Below are 23818 nucleotides of genomic sequence, written 5' to 3' on the forward strand. Positions count from 1 at the left end.
CTAAATGATGTTTCAGTGATGGATATAGGCCATTATATATCTGTGATAATGTACAAAAATGCATGGCAAAAAGTTTAAACTATAATGTAAACTATAATCCACACTTAGTGACAATATTCCAATATGTGTTCATCAATTGCAACAAATGTACCACACTAATGAAGGATGCTGTTATTGTGGGAAATTGTGGGAGAGGAGGGTGTGGAGCATTTGGGAATCTCCTACTTTTTTTTAAGATTTATTTTTAATTTGATTTCTCTCCCCTTCCCCCACCCCAGTTGTCTGCTATCTGTGTCCATTTGCTTTGTGTTCTTCTGTGTCTGCTTGTATTCTTGTCAGTGGCGCCAGGAATCTTTGTCTCTTTTTGCTGCATCGTCTTGCTGTGTCAGCTCTCTGTGTGTGTGGTGCCACTCCTGGGTAGGCTGCACTTTTTTTCACATGGCATGGCTCTCCTTACAGGGTGCACTCATTGTGCATGGGGCTCCCTTTCACTGGGGACACCCCTGCATGGCACGGCACCCCTTGCGCAATCAGGACTGTGTGCGGGCCAGCCCACCACATGGGTCAGGAGGCCCTGGGTTTGAACCCTGGACCTCCCATGTGGTAGGTAGACACTCTATCAGTTGAGCCAAATCTGCTTCCCTCTCCTACATTTTTTAGGTAACATTTATATGATCTAAGTATCTTTTACAAAATTAAAAATTAAAAAAATTATTCTCATGAAACATATGCTGAAATATGCATGTTTGGAATACATCTGGCAGTAAATATTACATAAGTTGGGAGATAATGTTTGGGAAGTAGGTTTGAAGCAGGCAAGTTAAGGAATCAATAGACAGATCTGGAACCTGGCAGGAACACCACCACCATTTAACATGTGGAAATTGGTACTCCCAAGATGGCTGCTGGAAAAACTTGCAAGAATCCCATTCTGAACGAGATTTCCTCTGAAATCTGAATATCCAGGAGAATCCCTGGATATTCTCCAGGGGCCTTATCATAGGTCCCTCCTGGGGGATTGATTGGTGGGGGAGTCAATCAAAACAGCAAACAGCTGGGCCTACCCCCTGTCATTAGCAAAAGGGTGTGATAATGTTTCTAAATGGAAGTGCAAAGGCCAACTGACCCTCTCTTACCTTTTGACCCCTGTTCTTGCCTTCTGCCCACTGTTCTGGCCTTCTTCACCCCTCTCCTAGATCAATACACAAGTAAACCTGGTGACTTATAATCTGTAATGGGGAATTGTAGTCTGTCAACCCTCTTTATCACTCTCCAGCCTCTTCCTCTTTACTTGGGCTCCATGATCTGTTATTTTCTCCCATTTCTCTTCTGACCATTCCCCAATAAGTTACTAGCCTAACTAACCCAGTTTTCTCTTGAAATTAATTTCTTATAGCTTAGCCAAGAACATAGAGAAAATCTGACAGGTTCAGTGTAAAGGAGATTTCCTTGAACAGGTTTGCTGTTCATGTACGTAACTAACAAACTCTATGAAGAGGAAGTTTTGACAACAGTGAAGATCTGAATACTGAAATGAGAGGTGACATTCCATGTAATACCTAGGTGTGTTATGTAACCCTTAAGATACTCAAAATTGGGATACAGGAAGAAAAAATTCAAACTCTAGCTGTGTCTTTCAGTGGTCATATAAATTTGTCATTTTACTTCACCTCTCTGAACCTTAATATAGGACATTTGTTAAAGGAGCAAATTAGCCTTTATCAGTTTGGGTACTGAGAAGATTAAATTTTTAAGATATGTAATTCTCCAAACATGTTGAATATAAGCACTTTCTTCCTGGAATGGAGATACAAATGATTAAGTTAATCTTGGTTCTGATCAACCTCATAATAATTATATATATATAATTATATATATTATTTTCTTTTTTTCTTTTAATAATACATATTAAGTTTCTTACTTGATTTCCAAATATATTTGTCTGGGATGTAGAACTCAGTGTTGAGTGGGCTGCATTATACATATGGAAGAATAAAGATGTTTTAGGACAAATGTATCCAGAAGGTCAGGTTCATGGTAGAGCAGAGAGGGAAAATCCAAAAATCAGAAATGCATTTGAGAGAACCAATGCTATCACACAAAAAAACAGTAATATTTATAATGAGAGATTCCAGTCTGCTCCCTCTTATGGTGAGGACCCAATTCCAGATGTGATTTTGGTAAGGGATACCTATGTTTTGCTATCAAAAATGAATTGAAAGTCTCCAGTGAACCAGAGAGCATGTTTGCAATTTTGTTGAGGCTCAGGGCTCAGCTGCCACATGGACAGTCCAGAGAGTCAAGTCTCCTGAGCATACACCAACCCCAGCACCTACCACAGGTTCAGTAAGTGACAGAAGAGGCATATGGAGAGAGGCCACATCTGAGCCCAACTCCATCACAGGAGCATAAGTTCCAAAGTAGGACCCACTGACAAGGCACTGAACATGATCTGTCATGACTGTAGAACCTGGGTGTCTCTGTAGCTCTCAGGAGCACCACTATTTGGAGTTGTATCTACTTTGGCTTTCTCTGAGATCCTGCTGAGATGTGCATAAATGTGATCCCTCTGATGACCTTCTGACTCATTTCAAAGTCCCTTAACCATATAAACTCATTTGTCTTCACCATTTCCCTCTTTTAATCAAGTCTTTTTCTAGTTGCATCACCAGCTGGTGTTTGGTAGTAATCACTTGGCATTAGGGAGGCCCATCCTGGGAGTCATGTCCCATGCTGGGGGAAGGTAATGCATTTACATGCTGATTTTGACCTCAGCAAAGTTGTAACACCTGCTCTCAGGTTCATTGGATTTACCCAGGTCAGCTAACAGGGAGATGAGAATGGTCAACCAGCACACCAGGGAACTGAGAGTGTCTACAACTACAAGCAAGAGAATCCCTTCCAACAACCATGTGGGATCTAAGCACCCTCTTGATTTAGAGATGGAGTGGACATCAGGATGGAAGAATAAAATATGGATTAGAGTGTACTTACTATATTGTACTATAGAATTGTGACTCTAGCAATGAAAGAAACTATCATTGATATGGTGACATTGGCTATGGGAGTTGGTAAGGGCAGGGAGAGGGAAGAAGAGGTGTGATAAGGGAACATTTTCAGGACTTGGAGTTGTCCTGAATGATATTACAAGGACAGATGCAGGACATTATGTATCCTGCCATAACCCACTGAATGGACTGAGAGAGTGTAAACTACAATTAAATAACCCATGTTGTTTAGCGGTGTTTCAAAGCAGATTCATCAAATGCAATGAATGTGTCACACTGATGAAAAAGGTTGTTGATATTGGTGGAATGTGGGTAGTGGGGAGTGGGAGTATTTAGGAACCTCATATTTTTACTGTAACCTTTTATGTGATCTAAATATCTTTATAAAAAGCTGTTACAAACAAAAAAGGAGTACAACTGGTATTATATTTTCAAAAAAAGTCTCTGAACATCATGGGCTAATTAATACATGCAATTCATGGATTTTCATCTTTTTATCTATAATATGAAGATAATCATATCTTTATTAGCCAGAGAAGACAAGATTTCCAACATCTTGACCTTGGGAAAGGAGCGTCCTTCCTTATTTCTTTTGAGCATACCGTATGTTCCATTTCATTTGGGCAGGAGATACTCCTAGGTGAAAGTTTTGGCATTCATAATGGGGGGACCTAGTAAATTGTGGTCAAGACTTGAATCTTAAGACTTCTTTCTCCATTCTCAGCTTTGTTTTCCTTCTGCTTATCTGGCTGCAAGTGAAAATCCAGAGGAAGATAGATGCCAGCCAAGGTTTTGGCAATGCAATCACATGTGAGTAGGTAATTCTTTTTTGCACCTCTGTTGCCAGCAGATGGGAAGATTTCTCCTATTGGTGTGAATATTCCAAGTGTATTCAGAAGTTATTCAAGGATCTTATCTTAAGTTTATATATGACTCTTTATTAATTATGGTAAGTTAGGTATGGATCTATGAGTAATCTTCCAAGGTAATTAGAAGAGTTGGTTAAAGCTACCATTAAGGCTGTGTATTCTCTGAGAAGATTACGGTTTTCTTTTTCTCACTCATGCATGGCCTCAATGAATAAATAATGAAGTCATGGATCATGTTAGTGGTTGAGATTGGCCTGGCCATATGATGAATAATGGTGACAGAGGTGAGTAAGAAGAGGTGTTTACAGTCAGAAGGGATGCTGAATTTTCAGCTGTGCATGCTGTCAGCCCAACATTACAGGTACTAGGGCATAGGGGTAGATATAATTGTCAGAAGCACATGAGAAGTTTTGTAAATTAAATGAAATTAGAAATAATGTATTTGTTTCCTCCAATTTTAATTTTCTTAAACTTTTGATGGAATATATTTGTACATTTTGAAATATTTTCAAAAAAGATTTATTAAATCCCCCTCATTGTTCGCACACACTGTCTGTTCTCTGTGTCTCTTCATTGCATGCTCATCTGTTATTTAAAAGGGACCAGGAACTGAACCCAGGACCTCCCATGTGGGAGGGAGGCAACCAATGACTTGAGCCAACTCTTCTGCTGGTTGTGTCTCTCACTGTGTTTCCTATTTGTGTCTCTTCATTGCATCATCTTGTGTCAGCACACTCTGCCAGCCCATAATGACAGCTTGTTGTCTTGCTCATCTTCTTTAGGGGGCACCAGGAACTAAACACAGGGCCTCCCATATTGTAGGCAGGAACCCAACAATTTGAGACACATACACTTTTCTTGAAATAATTTTTTAAAAACTATAATTTTCCTTACCACTCTTGCTCAAATTTCCGAACTTCAATTTTCTAAATTAAATTTATTCAAATTTTATAAATGGGTGTCATTATAGAATTATTTTTTCCTTCATTGTGGCTGTGGTTTCAGAAGCTGTATAATAGAGAGAATACAATTTATGTCTCAGTGAAAATTTTTAAAGGTTAGTAAAGGCTAGAGGCAATGAACAGGAAATGTTTTAATCTTAGATGACATGAAGATAAAAGTGAGACAATGAAACTGGTCTTTGTACACCCCAGAAAGTTGAGATTCAGAGGTCTCCAACTACAGGAATAGTCAGTCTAAGGCCATGTATCAGTACACTCTCTCAGGTGTCCCTGTCTTGTGACACTAAACCATCTGTATTTATACATTACCATGTATACCTGAGCTATGTAGCACTGAGGAAATCAGGACTTACTGATTTGAAACTTATTTAGTTTTGCAGAATTCTGGTTATGTTTTCAAGGATCCCTGCCATTTTAATGAATAGTAGACCTGTGAAGTGAATTTAGATAGAAAGCAATTGATACATTAACTTGCATTTGCCAAAATGCATAACATATTCTTAAGTGATTTTATAAATGAGAGGAAAGTGAGCTCATCTGTACAGGGGAGTAACCTAACCATATCCATTTTTTAAAATGATACATATAATCAATATGCTTGCCTTATAATATCTGTAAATTTACTTAAAATTGTTGACAAATATTGATTTAGTTATTAATACTCAAAGGAAAACTGAACAATTAGGAGAAAGAGGCATAATGACAAATTTATTTAGAAATTTCCAGATGTATGTCATACCCTATATCATGTGATTTTCTTTTACAATGGGGTATTGTGGGTTCAGAGTATATATGTGCCTGTGAGTGCATCTGAAAGGCAAATGGAAGTTCAGCATTGATAATGATGTTTCTGGAACCCCAACCTCTTTTGAGTTTTATATACACAGTTTCTGCTTCTTTAGTATTGTTATTTTGTACATATCACTCAAGACATTGGTAAGGATAGGCCTGTGTGAACACAAATTTCTGTGATTTTTTAGGCATTAGTGACCTTCAAGGATGTGACTGTAGACTTCACCCAGGAAGAGTGGGACCTGTTAGACACAACCCAAAGAAAGCTGTTCAGAGAAGTGATGCTGGAGAATATCAATAACCTGGTATCAGTAGGTGAGACTGAAAATTTATCTACCACCTATATCTTTTTTTATCTAACATCTATCTAATCTACCTATATATTCATCATAAACCATCTTTCATTTTTAAATTCAGATATCTAAATCAGCTTCTCCAAATTGTATAATCTTTCATACATTATATTTTTATATTTCATAATTTTAATACATTTATGTTGTGCTAACAATCCCTAAATGAATTTGTTTCTTCATTTTTTATTTACAGCGAGTTCACCCCAATAGAATTTAATCTTCTTGACCACAATTTAATGCCTTTCTTGAATTTCAATTTCCAACAATCAGGGCTGTGCTGAAATAAGTATTCTCCTCCAAGTGCTATGCTGAGGCTTCAGAACACAGTAGTAGAAGCATTGCATATAATTTTCCATATAGAATTTAGATCATTTATTGGGGAATTTATATTAATTGGATTATTTTTGAACATAATATTCAATCACTTTGAAAACAGACTTCTCACCATTTAGAATATAGACAATTCTGCAGTCTCTCTTTTTACTAGTACATGGGTAACAACAAATAATGGTCCTCATTGAAATGGGCAAAAGGTCAAGAGTTACAATTTCTTTTGAAATATTGTCAATGATACTAAGTTCAAGTTATTGCTACATTGCTGACCTTCAGTGCTTACCCTATTCTTTGGTAACTTGTGATGTACATCACAATCATGCCCTGTTACTGTCATAACTCAAAATCCATTAACTTTTTTTCCATACAAACAGGATATCAAGTCTGCAAAAGGGATGTGCTTTCCCAGTTGGAACAGGAAGAAGTGTCAAGAGAAGGAGTAGTTTTTCCTCAATACCAGAATCCAGGTGAGCTGTAAAGACCTCTGCATTAGAAGAGGGGTCTCATGATAAAGTATGTGCTTGAATATTTTAACTTCAGGATTTCTTAAGTGTGTAATGATTTCTTCAGTTTTCTTTGTATGAGTTATGATTTCTAAAATGGTACCTCAAGATATGGGGAAATTTTAGTCACATGTGTTTGTTTCATACCTTTCTCAAGCTTTATTGAGTGCCGTTGGCATTGGGAAAGGGATATTCATTTGTTATTGTAATTAAACACTCACATAATAATCCTTTTCCTGTTCCTATCCTTGGAAGATACTTTCCTCTTTTTTACCTCACTGACATCCCAGCTTTTTTCTTACATTCCATGTCTCAAAATCCTTTCTGACTGTGATGTCCTAGAATTATTTATGACTTTGATATTCTTTCCCAGTTAATTGTGAATGTGGGAAACATACTGAAAAGGATATTTGGAACTTTTAAAATTTTTCTTCCCCTGATACTATTCTAAAATTTTATTCTGCTTTTTGCAATCACTACAGGGAGGAAATGTGCCTTTAAAACATGGAAAATGATAGAAATGGTACTCAATAAACCTACCTGTAGGAAAGACACTTCTAAAACCATGTCATTGGTAAGTTCAATTTTGTAAACCCCAGTGTTCTAAATAGATACCAAAGGATGGAATAAATTAGGAATTCAGTAAATCATGAAATTATAATTAATGTTAGAATTAAGTGCTAATCCAGCAAAAATTTGTGATAGTTTCAATTTTCAGTAAAAACCTAAACAGAAACTCTAACTTGAGTTCACCTAATAATCAAATTGCATAAGCAGGTTTCATGAATGTAATCTTTGAAACATCACGAAGTTCAAAATTGATCAGATAACTCTGCAATTAAATTTTTATAATAGAGAAAATCTGTGTGTATGGATTAGAATACTTTTTATATGAAAGCAACATGGCAGATATTTTAATTGGAGACTACCACTTGTGGATTAGTCTAGGTTTCCTATATAGGGGAATGCAGGAATTCATTTAAATGTTCAGAAGTTTTACAGTCTCTCATCTGATTCCCCACAGCACAGATCTCACACCCAGAAGAATTCCTTTAAATGTATTTCTTTGCAAGAAGATTCCCCTCTCACATCCATTGTCAACCAATATGCATTGATTCACTTAACAAAGAAATCCTATTTCAGGAAACCACCTCCAGCAGTCCTCAGTGACTACTCATATTTTAAACAACATAAGCATCTTCACCATACAAGTAAATCATATGAATACTACCAAAATGATAAAAATGATATCCAATGCTCTGAACTCAGGCAATACAATGTAACTCCCATTGGAGAGAAAACCCATGAATGTCACCTAGGTGGGAAAGCCTTCACTACATCCTCTTCCCTTAAACAGCATGAGAAATGTCACACTGGAGAAAAACTGCAAGAATGTCATCTGTGTGGGAAAACCTATAGTCATTATATTTCCCTTAAATATCATGAGAGAACTCACACTGGAGAGAAGCCCCATGAGTGTCATCTTTGTGGGAAAGCCTTCCTTCAAAAATCTGCCCTAAAACGACATGAAAGAACTCACACTGGAGAGAAACCCCATGAATGTCATCTTTGTGGGAAAGCCTTCCTTCGAAAATCTGCCCTAAAACGACATGAAAGATCTCACACTGGAGAGAAACCCCATGAATGTCATTTTTGTGGGAAAGGCTTCATTCAACTATCTAACCTAAAACAACATGAAATAACTCACACTGGAGGGAAACCCCATGAATGTCATCTTTGTGGGGAAGCCTTCAGTGTATATAGTAGTCTTCAAAAACATATGAGAACTCACACTAGAGAAAAACCCCATGAATGTCATCTTTGTGGGAAAGCCTTCCTTCAGAACTCTGCCCTAAAACGACATGAAAGAACTCACACTGGAGAGAAACCCCACAAATGTCATCTTTGTGGGAAAGCCTTCCTTCGAAAATCTGCCCTAAAACGACATGAAAGATCTCACACTGGAGAGAAACCCCATGAATGTCATCTTTGTGGGAAAGCCTTCATGCAACAAACTAACCTGAAACTACATGAAAGAACTCACACTGGAGAGAAACCTTATAAATGTCATTTTTGTGGGAAAGGCTTCATTCAACTATCTAACCTAAAACAACATGAAATAACTCACACTGGAGAGAAACCCCATGAATGTCTTGTGTGTGGGAAAGCTTTCAGTCATCATAGGTCTCTTCAACAACATGAGAGAACTCACACTGGGGAGAAACCCCATGAGTGTCATCGTTGTGGGAAAGCCTTCCAGCGAAAATCTACCCTAACACGACATGAAAGAACTCACACTGGAGAGAAACCCCATGAGTGTCATCTTTGTGGGAAAGCCTTCCCTCGAAAATTTTCCCTAAAACAACACGAAAGAACTCACAGTGGAGAGAAACCCCATGAATGTAATTTTTGTGGGAAAGCCTTCGTTCAACCATCTAGCCTGAAACAACATGAAAGAATTCACACTGGAGAGAAACCCCATGAATGTCAGTTTTGTGGGAAAGCTTTCATTCAGCCATCTAGCCTGAAACAACATGAAAGAATTCACACTGGAGAGAAACCCCATAAATGTCAGTTTTGTGGCAAAGCTTTCATTCAACCATCTAGCCTGAAAAAACATGAAAGAATTCACACTGGAGAGAAACCCCATGAATGTTAGTTTTGTGGGAAAGCCTTCAGTCATCATAGTTCTCTTCATAAACATGAGAGAACTCAACACTAGGGAGAAACCCCATGAGTGTCATCTTTGTGGGAAAGCCTTCAGGGTGTATAGTAATCCTCAAAAACATATGAGAACACACACAGGAGAAAAACCCCATGAATGTCATCTTTGTGGGAAAGCTGTCCTTCTAAAATCTACCCTAAAATGACATGAAAGAACTCCAGAGACTCACACACCTTGAATCTGCAATATCAGACTTCCCATTCCTGAATCCCCCATAACTTGAGATCCATCTGATGTCCTTGATTACCCTATCCCTCGGTGTTAGTGTTGTTTTTTTGTTTGTTTCTCTCTCTCCTTCAACTTGGAGGACTGTACCAGCTGACTTGGGGATAATCTAGGAAGAAAGAAGAGGTGAATCTGCTGAGAAAGCCCAATTTACCTAAACGTCCAGGGATAGGAAACTTGGTCTTTGAGTAAGTGGAGTCAGAAAATCAATTAGACCCCTCCTAGCACACCTAAGGGGGAGGGACTGTAGGAGGTGCTATCCAAGCTTTCAGGAGCATATTTGTGGTTTCTGGTGAGGTATAGGTTATCTCATGCTCAAAATAGAGTCATAGTCTTCTGTTTTGAGTTGGTTCAACAAGGACCTACTTGAATGTACTACTGGACTTCTCAGGCAGCTTTCCTGCTGCCCTGGGAGAGAGAGAAGTGAGGAAAGGAGAAAGGGGAAGGTCAGATACCTAAGTGTATTATTTAACTGCAAAGAGGATTCCTAGCTTGAAACTTTTTTTTTTACTTGGTTGGTAATATTGCATTGTCTCCTGGTCTTTTCTCCCATTTTATACCCCAAAGTCCTTTTTCATTTTAGTTTTTTTTTCACTTTCTCTTTTTCTTGCTTGTTTCCACCCCTTTTTGACCCCCCCCTTTTCTCTTCTGTTTTTTTCTTTTCTCTTTCTTCTTTCTTATTTTCTTTTCTTTATATAATAGGTGATGCAGGGAGCACTTTACATTGACTGTGTTTCCTCATGCTCCGTTTCCTCTTTTCTGTGTGTATTGACTTTGGTGACCTACACTATCCCCTCTCCCCCACATCTTGCTATCCTCCATCATCTACTGTTTCTCTTACATTCCATCTCCCTTTGGCCCCCAAATTGTCTGACTTTTTATTTCTAATAACTTTGTTCTGTTTTCTGTTTTTTATCCATTCGTGATATTATTGTCTTTCTTTTCTCTTTCCCTCTCTCATGAAAACACTGGCCTTTTAATTCATACTGTATTCTTTCCCATATTCAGTTGACTATCTCATTATAGGTACTCTACTTACTGCTATAACTCTACACAACTTACATGAGTCTAATATCCATTCTCCTAGATCTCACATTGTTGCTCTGTTAACATTTATTACCCATACTACTTTATACATTTTCTTTTCTTACTCATTTTGCTTTCCAAGGCCCTAATATTTTCCTTCAAAGTGAACTTAGCCAGCAACAAGAAAATAGAGTAAGAAGAATAAAGTGACAAAGAAAAGATGTAACACACACAAACAATAATTAATTCCTAAGACTAGACAAAGAAGCTAGGGAACTGATTAAATCCGTCAAGATAAAATGATGACCAGACGGGAACAAAAAACTACAAACCAAACCAATAATCAGGAAAACATGGCCGAATCCAATGAACAAATGAAAAACCAGGAAGGGGAGCAGAACATTGGACAAGTAATTAAAGATCTCAAAAGATATATTAGACACCAACTTAATGAAGTAAAGGAAGAGATAAACAATATGAAGAAAACACTTGGAAAGGAAATTGCAGACATACGCACAAAGATAACAGATATGATGGTGATGAACATCACAGTTCAAGGAATCAAAAATACACTCTAAGCAAATAGCGGCAGATTAGAAGAGGCAGAGAAGAGAAATAGCAACGTGAAAAACAGTACATTTGAAATCAAACAGATAGTAGAATTGATTGATAAAAAGATAGAAAAAAATCCAGCTGGGACTTAGGGGCCTGGATGACAATTGAAAATACACAAACATACATATTATAGGCCTCCCAGAAGGAGAAGGGAAGGAAAAGGGGACAGAAGGGGTGTTGTAGGAAATAATGACTGAAAACTTCCCAAATCTACTGAGAGAGTTGGATGTACATGTCCAGGAAGCACAACACAGCCCAAACACCATAAAATCCAACAGGCCCACCCCAAGATATACTTGTCAAATTATCCAAAGCTAAAGAAAAAGAGAAAATTCTAAAAGCAGCAAGAGAAAAGAGAACCTCACATACAAGGGAGGCTCCATAAGATTAAGTGCTGATTTCTCACCTGAAACCATGGAGGCAAGAAAACAGTGGTAAGAGATAGTCAAGGTATTAAAGGAAAAACATGTCCAACCAAGAATACTCTACCCAGCTAGGCTGGCATTCAAAAATAATGAAGAGTTTAAATTATTCACAGATAAACAGAAATTAAAAGAATATGCCAACAAGAACCCTGCCTTTCAAGAAATATAAAGGCAGTTCACAGGAAGAGAGAAAAAAAGGAGAGGCAGAATTGGAGGAGAGTGTAAGAACAACAAAAAAGACAAAAAGAGAAGGAAAAAACAAAAGAAAATATAACAAACACAAGTCTAATCAAAATATGGCTAATATCAATAACTTCTTGAAAGGAATAACACTGAATGTCAATGGATTAAACTCACCTGTCAAAAGATTCTGACTAGAAGATTGGGTAAGGAAATATGACCCATCTATATTCTGTCTACAGGAAACACATCTTAGACCCAGGGATTCAAGGAGGTTGAAAGTGAATGGCTGGAAAACAATCTTACAAGCAAAAAATAACCAAAATAAGGCTGGAGTAGCTATATTAATATCACACAAATAGACTTTAAATGCAAAAAAATTGTGAGAGACAAAGATGGATATTACATATTAGTGAAAGTGATAATCTTTCAAGAAGAATGAACAATCATAAATATTTATGCTCCTGACAAAGGCGCCTCCAAATATGTGAGGCAAACACTGGAAAAGCTAAGTGAAAGAATAGAAGCCTCTACAATTATACTGGGAGACTTTAATTCTCCACTATCAACTTTGGACAGAACATCTCAAAAGAGAATCAGTAAAGAAACAAAAACTTTGAACACTATATTAGAGGAGGTGGACCTAATAGAGATGTACAGATCATTACACCGGAATACTGCAGGATATACATTTTTCTCAAGTGCACATGGATCATTCTCCAAGATAGACCATATGCTAGTCCACAAAGAATTGTTCAATGCATTCAGAAAGATCAAAATTTTACAAAATAATATCTCTGACCACAGTGGAGTGAAACTGGAAATCTGCAAAGGCCAGAGGCCCAGATTTCACACCAAGGTATGGAAATTAAACAGCACACTCTTAGAGAAAGAGTGGGTCAAAAAGGAAATCTCAAAAGAAACTAATAACTACCTTGAAACTAATGAAAATGTTAACATAATATACCAAAACTTATGGGCTGCACCAAAAGAAGTACTGAGAGGGAAATTTACAGCCATAAATTCATACATCAAAGAATAAGAAAGAGCAAAAATTGAAGAAATAACTGCACATTTGGAGGAATTAGTAAAAAAACAGCAAAGTAGCCCCACAGGAAGAAGAAAGAAAGAAAGAACAAAGATAAGAGCAGAACTAAATGAAACAGAATATAAGAAAGCACTTGAAAAGATAAACAGAACCAAGAGCTGATTCTTTGAGAAGGTCAATAAAATGGATAAACCCTTAGCGAGACTCACAAAGAAAAGAAGAGAGAAGATGCAAAAACACAAAATGAGAAATGAGAAAGGAGATATCACCACTGAACCCACAGAAATAAAGACTATCATAAGAGCATCCTTTGAAAAACTATATTCCAACAAAAATGACAATTCAGAGGGAATGGACAAATTCCTAGAAACACATAAACAGCCTATATTGATGAAGGAAGAAATTGATGATCTCAACAAACCAATCACAAGTCAAGAAATAGAATCGGTCATTAAAAACTTCCCAACTAAGAAGAGCCCTGGGCCAGATGGCTTCACAGATGAATTTTACAGAACATTCCAGGAAGAACTAACACCAATCTTGATGAAACTTCCAAAAAATCAAAACAGAAGGAACATTACCTAACTCATTCTATGATGTCAACATTACCGTAGTACCAAAGGCAAACAGAGATACTACAAAAAGAAAATTAGAGACCTATTTCTCTAATGAACCTAGATGCAAAAATCCTCAACAAAACACTTGCTAACCATATTCAACAACACTTTAAATGAATTGTACACCATGACCAAGTGGGATTCATTACGGCTATGCAAGGATAGTTCAACATAAGAAAATCAATTTAAAAAAAAAGATGGGATGTGGAGGCCTTTTTGGGACTTGGAATTGTCCTGGGTGGTGCTGCAGGGACAATTACTGGACATTGTAGGTCCTCCCATGGCCCACTGGATGGAACATGGGAGAGTGTGGGCTATGATGTGGACCATTGACCATGATGTGCAGCCATGCTCAGAGATATATTCAACAAATGCAATGAATGGCTCATGATGATAGAGGGAAATGTTGCTATAGGGGAGTAGTGGGGTGAGGGGGTGGGGGTATAGGGGGACCTTATTTTTTTTTAATGTAATATTAAAAAATGAATAAAGACAAAAAAATGAATATACTAAAAAAACTCAAAGTAATACACCATATAAACAGATTGGAGGGTAAAAATCACATGATTATATATGCAGAAATAGCATTTGACAAAATACAGCACCCTTTCTTGACAAGAACACCGCAAATGATTGGAATACAAGGAAATTTTCTGAACATGACAAAGAGTATATATGAAAAACCCACAGCCAACATCATTTAGAAAGATGAAATCCTAAAATCTTTCCCTCTAAGATCAGAAACAAGACAAGGATGCCCACTATCACCCCTTCTATTTAACATTGTCTTAGAAGTACTTGCTTGAGCACTGAGGCAAGAACCAGATATAAAAGGCATTGAAAGTGGAAAGGAAGAAGCCACAATTTCATTATTTGCAGATGACATGATCCCATACATAGAAAACACTGAGAGGTCTACAACAAAGCTTCTAGAACTTATCAATGAGTTTAGTAAAGTCACACGTTATAAGGTCAATGCACAAAAATCAGTAGCATTTCTGTACACCAATAATGAGCAAGCTCAGGAGGAAATCAAGAAACAAATACCATTTACAATAGTCAATAAAAAATCAAATACCTAGGAATAAATTTATCTAAAGATATAAAAAACTTAGAGAACTACACAACACTGTTCAAGGGAATCAAAGAAGACCTAAATAAATGGAAGGTTATTCCCTTTTCATGGGTAGGAAGACTAAATATTATTAAGATGTCCATCCTACCAAAACTGATCTACACACTCAATGCAATCCCAATAAAAAATCAACACAGCATTCTTCAAGATACTAGAAAATCTACCTATGAAATTTATTTGGAAAGGAAAGAGGCCCCAAATAACCAAAGACATATTGAAACAGGAAAACGAAATTGGAGGAATCACACTACCTGACTTCAAAACATACTACAAAGCTGCAGTAATGAAAACAGCATGCTGTTGGCACAAGGAGAGACACACAGACCAATGTGTGTCTCAACCGAATTGAGAGTGCTCATGTAGATCCTCATATATATAGTCATATAATATTCGATAAAGCCACCAAACCTTCTCAACTGGGATAGAATGGCCTATTCAACAAATGGTGCCTAGAGAACAACAAATGGTGCCTGTAAAAGAATGAAAGAGGATTACCAGCTCACACCTCATACAAAAATCAACTCAAGATTGATCAAAGTCCTAAGTATAAGAGTGAAGACCATAAAGACTTTGGAAAGCAGTGTAGGGAAGCATATACAAGACCTTGTAATAGGAAATGTCTTCATGAACTTCACACCAAAAGCACAAGCAGCAAAAGAACAAGTAGATAAATGGGACTTCCTCAAAATTAAATCCTTTTGCACCTCAAAGGAGTTTGTCAAGAAAGTGAAAAGAGAGCCTACACAATGGAAGAAAATATTTGGTAACCATATACCTGACACCTGCATATATAAAGAACTCATATCTTGAAAATAAAAAGGCAAACAACCCATTTAAAAAATGGGAAAAAGATTTAAATAGACACTTCTCCAAAGAAGAAATACAAATGGCTAAAAAGCACATGAAAAAATGCTCCAAATCTCTAGCTATTAGGGAAATGCAAATGAAAACTACAATAAGATACCATCTCACTCTCATAAGATTGGCAGCTATGAAAAAAACAGAAGTCTACAAGTGCTGGAGAGGATGTGGAGGAATGGGAACACTCATCCACTGTGGGTGGGAATGCAGAAGGATCCAGCCATTCTGGAGGACAGTTTTGTGGTTTCTTAGAAAACTAGCCATACATTTGCCATACGACCCAGCAATTCCACTGTGGGTATATACCCAGGAGAACTGAAAACAAAGACACACACCAACATATGCACACCAATGTTCATAGCAGCATTGTTCACTATTGCCAAAAGTTGGAATCAACCCAAATGCCCATCAACAGATGAATGGATAAATAAAATGTGGTATATACATACAGTGGAATACTACTCAGCTTTAAGAACGAATACAGTAAAAGCACACGTGATAACATGGATGAATCTTGAGAACCTTATGTTGAGTGAAGCAACACAGGCATTGAAGGGCAAATACTACATGATCTCAGTGATATGAAATAAGTAAACCAAGCTGTCTCAGTGAGCTAGAGACTGGATGATAGACTTAAAGGAAATTGGGGGACAGAGGAAGGATGTAAGCTGACACCTACGTGGGTGGAATCTGTGATAAGCTGGAGGTAAGTATTTGTACAAGGAAGGGATAAAAGGGTGGGAAGAAGGTTACTTTTGTGTGGGGCTTTGCAGGTTTGAGGGGGGCTAGGCATAGGAGGGGTAATATTATACAAGATATTGGGGGAGGGTGGGGCAACATAAGAACAGAGGAGATTGTCAGGTATTTGTTTGCGAGTATAATGCTGAGAAAACTTTCAAAAATATAATAAGAAAAGTTGCTTGTTTAAGATGCTTAAAGGGCATAATCCGATGCAGGACAGTCTCCTAGGGAATATGTGAATGCTCATTTTGCCATATTGGATTATATCATTGGATATAGACCCATATAGTTAGAGTGAAGGTATATCCACACCCTGGGGAGGACCGATGCTCTCAAATAGAGGGAATTGTATCTCTCGAGAGAAATTTTGGCTCCCAGTGCATTAGGGCAGTTGAGCATATCAAGCCCTCAACACTGTTAGAAGTATCTCTGAACATGGCCCTTAAGCAATGAAGATTGACTGTCACTGTGGGCCCTAAGGGGAGGGGGAAAGAGGTATTGAATAGGTGGAACCAATGTAACTGTGTGGGCAATAGAAGTGTTGGACAAGATTATGCAAGGATGGATATGACATGTAAAATTACACCAAAAATATATAGGGGCTGATAGACTAAAATGTAAATCATAATGTAAAACATAAGATAACTAAAAATTTAGAAAATTATATAGTCTAAAATATAAACCACAATGTAAACACAAATGTTATCTTGTTTGAAAGCTATTGTCTCAATATCTGTACATCAATTTCAGTAAATATAGTATGAATATGTAAAAAGATTATTGCTTTGGAAGGGAAAACGATTTTATGCTGGATATGTGGGAGTACTGTATATTGTATATATGAATTACTGTGATCTAAATATTTTGTGAAGATAAGCTTAATAATTAGAAAAAAAGAACAGGAAAGGGCATAGACACTGAGGAAATGATGGAAGCTGTTGCCTTGCCAATTTACATACAGGGCAACACTTATTGCAGTGAGGTAAGGCAGAACATTAAAAAGCTTTTGCATTTTAAATTTTTTGATACCCGATTTTATTTTTACCCTAATTTTTCTAAATTAATATGTATTCTATATCTAACCTTTAAACGCATCACTATATTGCATTTTAGTATGAATGGAACCTGGCAATATATTGGGCTTCACTTTTGAAGAAGTTTTGGATCACAAAGAGGTTCAACAATGGTAGGGAGGAATACTGGTGTGGGATGTTATTGACTGGTTGGCAGGGAGTTCTACAGGACATATATCCAGGATACATAAAAATGTTTGGATATTTTCATAGTGGATACAATTAAAAACAACAACTGAGGTAGTGCTGAGTTCCTAGTCAGGGGAGCTCAATCACAGTCCCTACAGGAACAGCAACAATCCCCCAATTGCGATGGCAAAGACCAAAAAAGGAAGGTCCAACAATCAGCCCTTGATACTAAGGACTACGGTTGTGAGCCTGTGCACCTGAAATAAGAACAAGGCCTTGAGCTGCAGGGTGCCTAAGAGTTATGTCCTGAGAGCCTCCGTGTTGCTCAAATATGGCGAGTCTCAAAGCCAAACTCAGCAGGTAAATGTGTTCCCTTCCCCGCAGCATGGGACATGACTCCCAGGGATGAGCCTACCTGGCACTGAGGGATTACTACCAAGTACCAACTGATGATGTAACTAGAAAATGACCTTGAATAAAAGGGTCAACTCAGACCAGCAGAATATCTCAGTCGGCATATAATACCAGGAGTTAAAAATGCTTTTTGACCTAAATAAAAGGGGGAAATGGAAAGGATAAATGAGCTTATATGGCTATGAGTCTCCAAAAAGAGCCAAGAGGTTATCAGAGGTGTTACCCTTATGCACACCTGAGCAGAATCCCAGAGACAGGTAAAGTAGATACAACCCCACATACTGGTTCTTCTGAGGGATACAGAGACCCACAGGTTCTATGGTCATGGCAGATGGAGTTCAGTGCCATGTCAGTTGGCCCTACTTTGGAGTTTGTGTTTCTGTGTGATGGAGTTGGACTCAGATATGATCTTTGTTCACACGCCTCTCTTGTTACTTTTACCAGAACTGTAGTTGATGCTGGGGGTTAATGTATACCAAGGGGATCTGTATCTCTGGACTGACCATGTGATAGCCAGGCCCTGAGCCTCAACAGACTTCAGCTCCTACATTCTGGCTTATTGGACTTACCCCACTCAGCTAACATGGAGGTGAAGAAGGTCAACCACCACACCAGGGAGCCAAGAGTGCCTACAACTGAAAGCAAGAGAATTGCATCCAGCATCCATGTGGAATCTAAGCTCCCTCTTGATATAGATGTGGAGTGGACACAACCATCCTAAATTCCACAGGGTGGAGGAGAATATAGATTAGAGTGAACTTACTGATATTCTATTTATGAACTATTTTGATTAGTAATCAAAGAAAATGTCGCATCGGCGTGGAGAAAGTGGCCATAGTTGCTGCTAAGGGTAGAGAGTGGGAGGAAGAGATGAGATGTGGGGGCATTTTTGGGACTTGGAGTTGTCCTGGCTGGTGCTGCAGTGACAGTTACCAGACATTGTATATCTTCCCATGTCTCACTGGGTGGACTGTGGGAGAGTGTTGTCTATGATGAGGTTTAGCGGTGTTCAGAGATGTATTCACCAAATGCAATGAATGTGTCATGATGATGGAATAGGTTGTTATTGAGGGAGGTGGAGAGTGAGAGTGGTGGGGGATATATTGGGGCCTCATATTATTTGAATGTAGTATTGAAAAAATAGACAAAAATTTAAAAAAAATAAAATAAAAAAGAGAATGGAAAGGACATGCCAGAATAAAGACTTGGATTGTACTTAAGACTGAGCAGTTCTCAGGTAGACAGAGTTGTTTGGCATAAGCAGAGGATTTATGTAAGGAGTTAATGGGAAGTAGAAGTGGAAATGTAGGATGGGGTCACTAGTGTCATGAGAATTGTTAATAAATGGTTTATGAAAATAGAGTTCTTTGGTCAAATAAAGTTTGGAAATGCTGCATTCTAAAGAAAAGAAATTTTCAGGAAGCACAGCTTCCTGCTCTCAGGAGCAGGGTTGGAAACTCAAAAAGGAAGCTCTGATGTGATCAAAGTGTGAACCTTCAGGGGCAAGGTGAGCCATGAATCAGCAGTGCACCCTTCAAAAGATATCACAGAGGCACATAGTGCACCCACCACATGTGTGGTTAGCTAACACCTTTAGATTCCAGTCTGCACCCACTCCCTGGAACCATGGCCATACTTTTCTTGGCTCCCATGGTTCTTAAGCACCAGAATAAGAACTTTGATGGTTTTTCCAAGGACCCCAAGGACATTCACAAGAAGGACAAGTGCCAAGAAATAAGAATATCAGAAAGGAAGTGGATTTAACTCAACTGATAGAGCATCCACCTACCACATAAGAGGTCCAGGGTTCAAACCTAGGGCCTCCTGATCTGTGTGGTGAGCTGGCCCTCATGCAGTGCTGATGTACACAAGGAGTGCCATGCCATTCAGGGGTGTCCCCCACATAGGGGAGCCCCATGCACAAGGAATGCACCCCTCAAGGAGAGCCAACCCATGTGAAAAAAGCACAGCCTGCCCAGGAGTGGTGCCATATACACAGAGAGCTGACACAGCAAGATGATGCAACAAAAAGAGACAGATTCCTGGTGCTGCTGACAAGAATGCAAGCAGACAAAGAAGAACACACCCAGCAAATGGACACAGAAAGCAGACACGGGGGGAGGGGAGAGAAATAAATAAAAAATAAATCTTAAAAAAAAAATCAGAAAACACAGGAGAAGTATAGCTGCAAGGCAGGCTCCAAGGGGTTGAGAGGGTTGGGTCTAGGATCCACTCTGGGGAAGTGGCTGCTAAGGCTTCTATTTGAACAGCAGTCCCTCATCCTCACAGAACCTTAACTCCAAACCAGGCTCTCCAACCCTGCTTTTCTTCCCAAGACTCTGGAAGAAGTTTCAAGGATATCTCTGCTTTTTCAGGGGTGCTGGGCCACCAATGCCTTTCCCATGTCTCCCTCTGTCTTCCCTGTTTCGGTAGCATCTGATCCTGTAATGTGACTCCACCCTTCCTACTCACAGCTTCCCTCTGGCTCTTGGTCAGGTTGTCCTTGGAGTGAAAAAGGGCAGAACTGGGTCAAAATCAGGAAGGCAAGACTGGACTCTAAGAGTTGGCAGTCTCAAATAACCAGGCAGTGTCAAGGTGGGAGGGAAACAATGATGCCAGCCATGTACAGGGAAGGGTGTCAGCAGAGGGGCCCCCAGCAGTCTGTGGACTCAGCCTCTGAGCAAGCTGTACCTTCCTCTGTGTGATGTGTGCCATGTGCTTTATCCTTCCGATGCACAAAGTGTGTTCATAGAGACACAGGAGTTGCTGAGATCAGGAAGAGGGAAGAACAGGTGTGATATGGGGGCATTTTTGGGACTTGGAGTTGTCCTGAATGATATCACAGGGACAGATGCAGAACATTTTATATCCTGCCATAAGCCATTGAGTGGAATGTGGGACAGTGTAATCTAAAATTTAAACTATAATCTATGCAGTGTAGCAGTACTCCAAAACGTATTCACTGCATGCAATGAATGTGCCACACTGATGAAAGAGGTTGTTGATATGGGAGAAATTGGGTTGGGGTGAGGTGGGGAGTGAGTATATGGGAACCTCTTATATTTTTAATGTAACATTTTGCGTGATCAATATATCTTTAAGAAATAATAAAATTTAAAAAAATTCAAAAAAAAAAAAAAAATAGAGCCAGGCAGAGGACCCTCTGAGAAGTGGAGGCAGAAGGAGCAGGAAGACATCTGGAACAGATGGAAACACTGATGTGTCAGTTCAGAAATTCATTCTCCAGAAAGTAAATGGGTACATTTCAGAGAGCAAAGATTTGTGTAGACCTTATATTAAGTAGGTTGACAATAGCCATATGTTGAATTCTGGACTTCCAGGTGTCTCTCTTTTTTTAAAGGTTTATTTATTTTTATATATTATTATTCTCCCCTTCTGCCCCCCCCCCCCACTGTCTGCTCTCTGTACCCATTCTCTTATGTGTTTTTCTGTTTCCACTTGCATTCTTGTCAGTGGTACCAGGAATCTGTGTCTCTTTTTGTTCTGTCATCACGCTGTCAGCTCTCCATATGTGTGGCAGAACTCCTGGCCAGCCTGCACCCTTCTCATGCAGGACAGCTCTCCTTGTGTGGTGCACCCCCCATGCATGGAGCTCCCCTCCACAGGGGACAGCCCTGTGTGGCACAGCTCTCCCTGCATGCATCAGCACAGTACATGGGCCAGGAGGCCCTCTGTTCAAACCCTGGACCTCCTATGTGATAGGCAGATGCTCTGTTGGTTTAACTAAATCTGTTTCTCCCAGGTCTCTTAAATGCACCAAGAACTAAGGATCAGGGTCACCTCGACACAGGGCTCATTGATCAGGTGTCCATGAATGAAGGACCCACAGACTCCTACACCAGAAGCTAGCATGTAATTCCACCATGATGTATAAACTTTGCCAGCTTAAGTACAACTTCATGCCCGACTTGCAGGGAGTTTTATAATTAAGTGGTTCCTGAACTGACTCCCTGTTATGCAATAGCACAACCGAGTAGTAAAAACCAAAATTTGTTCATAGACACCTAGTACTATTCTCTATGACTGGAGTGATTCCTGATTTTAGGACAGGGGATTCCATAACTGGTGTGTTCAGCAGAGCACCCAGCTGCCCTGAGTATAGGCATGGTCTCCCTTTGCCCCATGACTCTTTTTGCTCACATGGGGTTGATGTGGGCTATGGGTGGGAGGCTCTTTGTCTCTTCAGAGATAATCTTACCCCACAATGTCTGTCCTGACTTGTGGGTGTGGAATGGTAAGAGGCTGCAGTCCTGCTCTTGGTGACCATGGCAATGACTCCAGTCCCAGGAGGCAATTTAGCAATGCAAACCGTATAAATACGAGTCAGTCCAGGAAAACTCTGATGGTGGTAATGCCAAAACTTAAGGGAACGTAGACTTGGCCTCGAATAGGAAATATAATACAGCCTGTGCATAATTTCAAAATCATCTAATTCTATATCCCAGTGTGCCTAGTCTCTAGAAATCCAGTTAAGTGATAAGGGCTTTGAACGTTCAGAAAGCATATAAGACTGAATGTGTATTCAAAGTTGCATCCAGGCAGAATGTGGGCAAGATGCTAATTCAAGCTCACCTGAGGTGTGGGCAATATGTTCACTCAAAACCTACCTGGTTCTCAGGCAAATACTTAACTAACAAAGAAAGTAGTTTTCTTTGATAAAAGCACCATTTGACTCCCCACACTGTATAAAAAGAACTTGAAAATCTTGTTCGGGGCTCAGGTTTCAAACAGAAAGCACCCGAGTCCTGCTGGCCATCAATAAACCATTTTTCCTTCTCAAAATCATTCCTGAGTCCTGGCATTTCTATACGCAAATAACCGAACCTCTCTCAAATTCTACAACAGGATGACCTGACCATTCCACTCTAGTTCTTGGGTCTTCAGGGCATATGTGCACAGGATTTTCTCATGGCCTCATGAGTGTTATTCCAGTCTCCCCATTCAACTCCTCAGCCTCTGAACCTCAGTGACTGTATATTTGTGACATATTTATGTATTGGAAGATGATGCTCATTCCCCCACTACAATTTTTTAATTGCTTAACTCATTGCATTTATGGCAAAAGTTGTTATATGTGTTTTGAAAAATGGCCTAAACAGGCTACATTTAGCTAAAAATACAATAAGGGCCCAATAATGAGTAATGTTTTTCATTATTCATTTATTTTATCACGAATAATTCCCATATGACAGCAGTTCTTATTACTAGATGCAACATAAAGCAAGCACAGCCCAAGCTTCAAACTACATAAAACATAAATGTGAACCATGGAAGAATTTGACCTCAGGGATCAAAATCCCTGCTTATTTCCCACATTCATATCCTTGGCTAAAAATCTTCACGGTTGCCAGTGCTTGGAGTGGGAGACTTTTTAGTGAAAGAAAAATTGACAGAAGTAAAATATTCCCTGAATTTGAGAGGAAGTAGAAGGCAAAGGGCGGAGAAGGAGAGCAGATCTAGGACAACATGGATATTTCATGGGCACTGAAGGTGGGCAGACACAGATCTGCATGGATATGAGGCAGGATCTTAGATACCCCAAGGGACCCAGTGGCCCACATCGGCTGGTAATTTTTCCCATCCAGCACTCATTGCTCTTCTGGCTGAGCCTCCAACTTCCTGGCAGTCTTGAAGGGCTCCTTGACATAGCTGGTGTGTCAGTTTCAACTGAGGTCACCCTCACAGGCTGGGAGTCCTGCTTACACCTCTGAGATGAGATGCAGCCCCAGGTTAAGAGTAAAGTCTGGAGTTGTGTGTGTGTGT

At 39.1% G+C, this 23818-nt stretch overlaps 1 protein-coding gene and 1 pseudogene across 1 annotated transcript in view; one reads left to right on the plus strand and one right to left on the minus strand.

Annotated features, from left to right (window-relative positions):
* The window catches only part of LOC101431340 (zinc finger protein 420-like), a 39671-nt gene extending 16831 nt beyond the window's left edge, over window positions 1-22840 (plus strand). Inside the window, exons 3-7 of the mRNA XM_058290623.2 lie at window positions 3733-3818; window positions 5820-5946; window positions 6692-6784; window positions 7303-7394; window positions 7845-22840. Of these exons, the coding sequence (XP_058146606.1) occupies window positions 3786-3818; window positions 5820-5946; window positions 6692-6784; window positions 7303-7394; window positions 7845-9479 (1980 nt within the window). The 5' untranslated portion in view covers window positions 3733-3785 and the 3' untranslated portion in view covers window positions 9480-22840. The remainder of the gene's footprint in view (window positions 1-3732; window positions 3819-5819; window positions 5947-6691; window positions 6785-7302; window positions 7395-7844) is intronic.
* The window catches only part of LOC131277014 (zinc finger protein 334-like), a 266430-nt pseudogene that overhangs the window by 173906 nt on the left and 68706 nt on the right, over window positions 1-23818 (minus strand).

Source organism: Dasypus novemcinctus, chromosome 31, assembly GCF_030445035.2.
Source record: "Dasypus novemcinctus isolate mDasNov1 chromosome 31, mDasNov1.1.hap2, whole genome shotgun sequence".
NCBI classification, from domain to species: domain Eukaryota; kingdom Metazoa; phylum Chordata; class Mammalia; order Cingulata; family Dasypodidae; genus Dasypus; species Dasypus novemcinctus.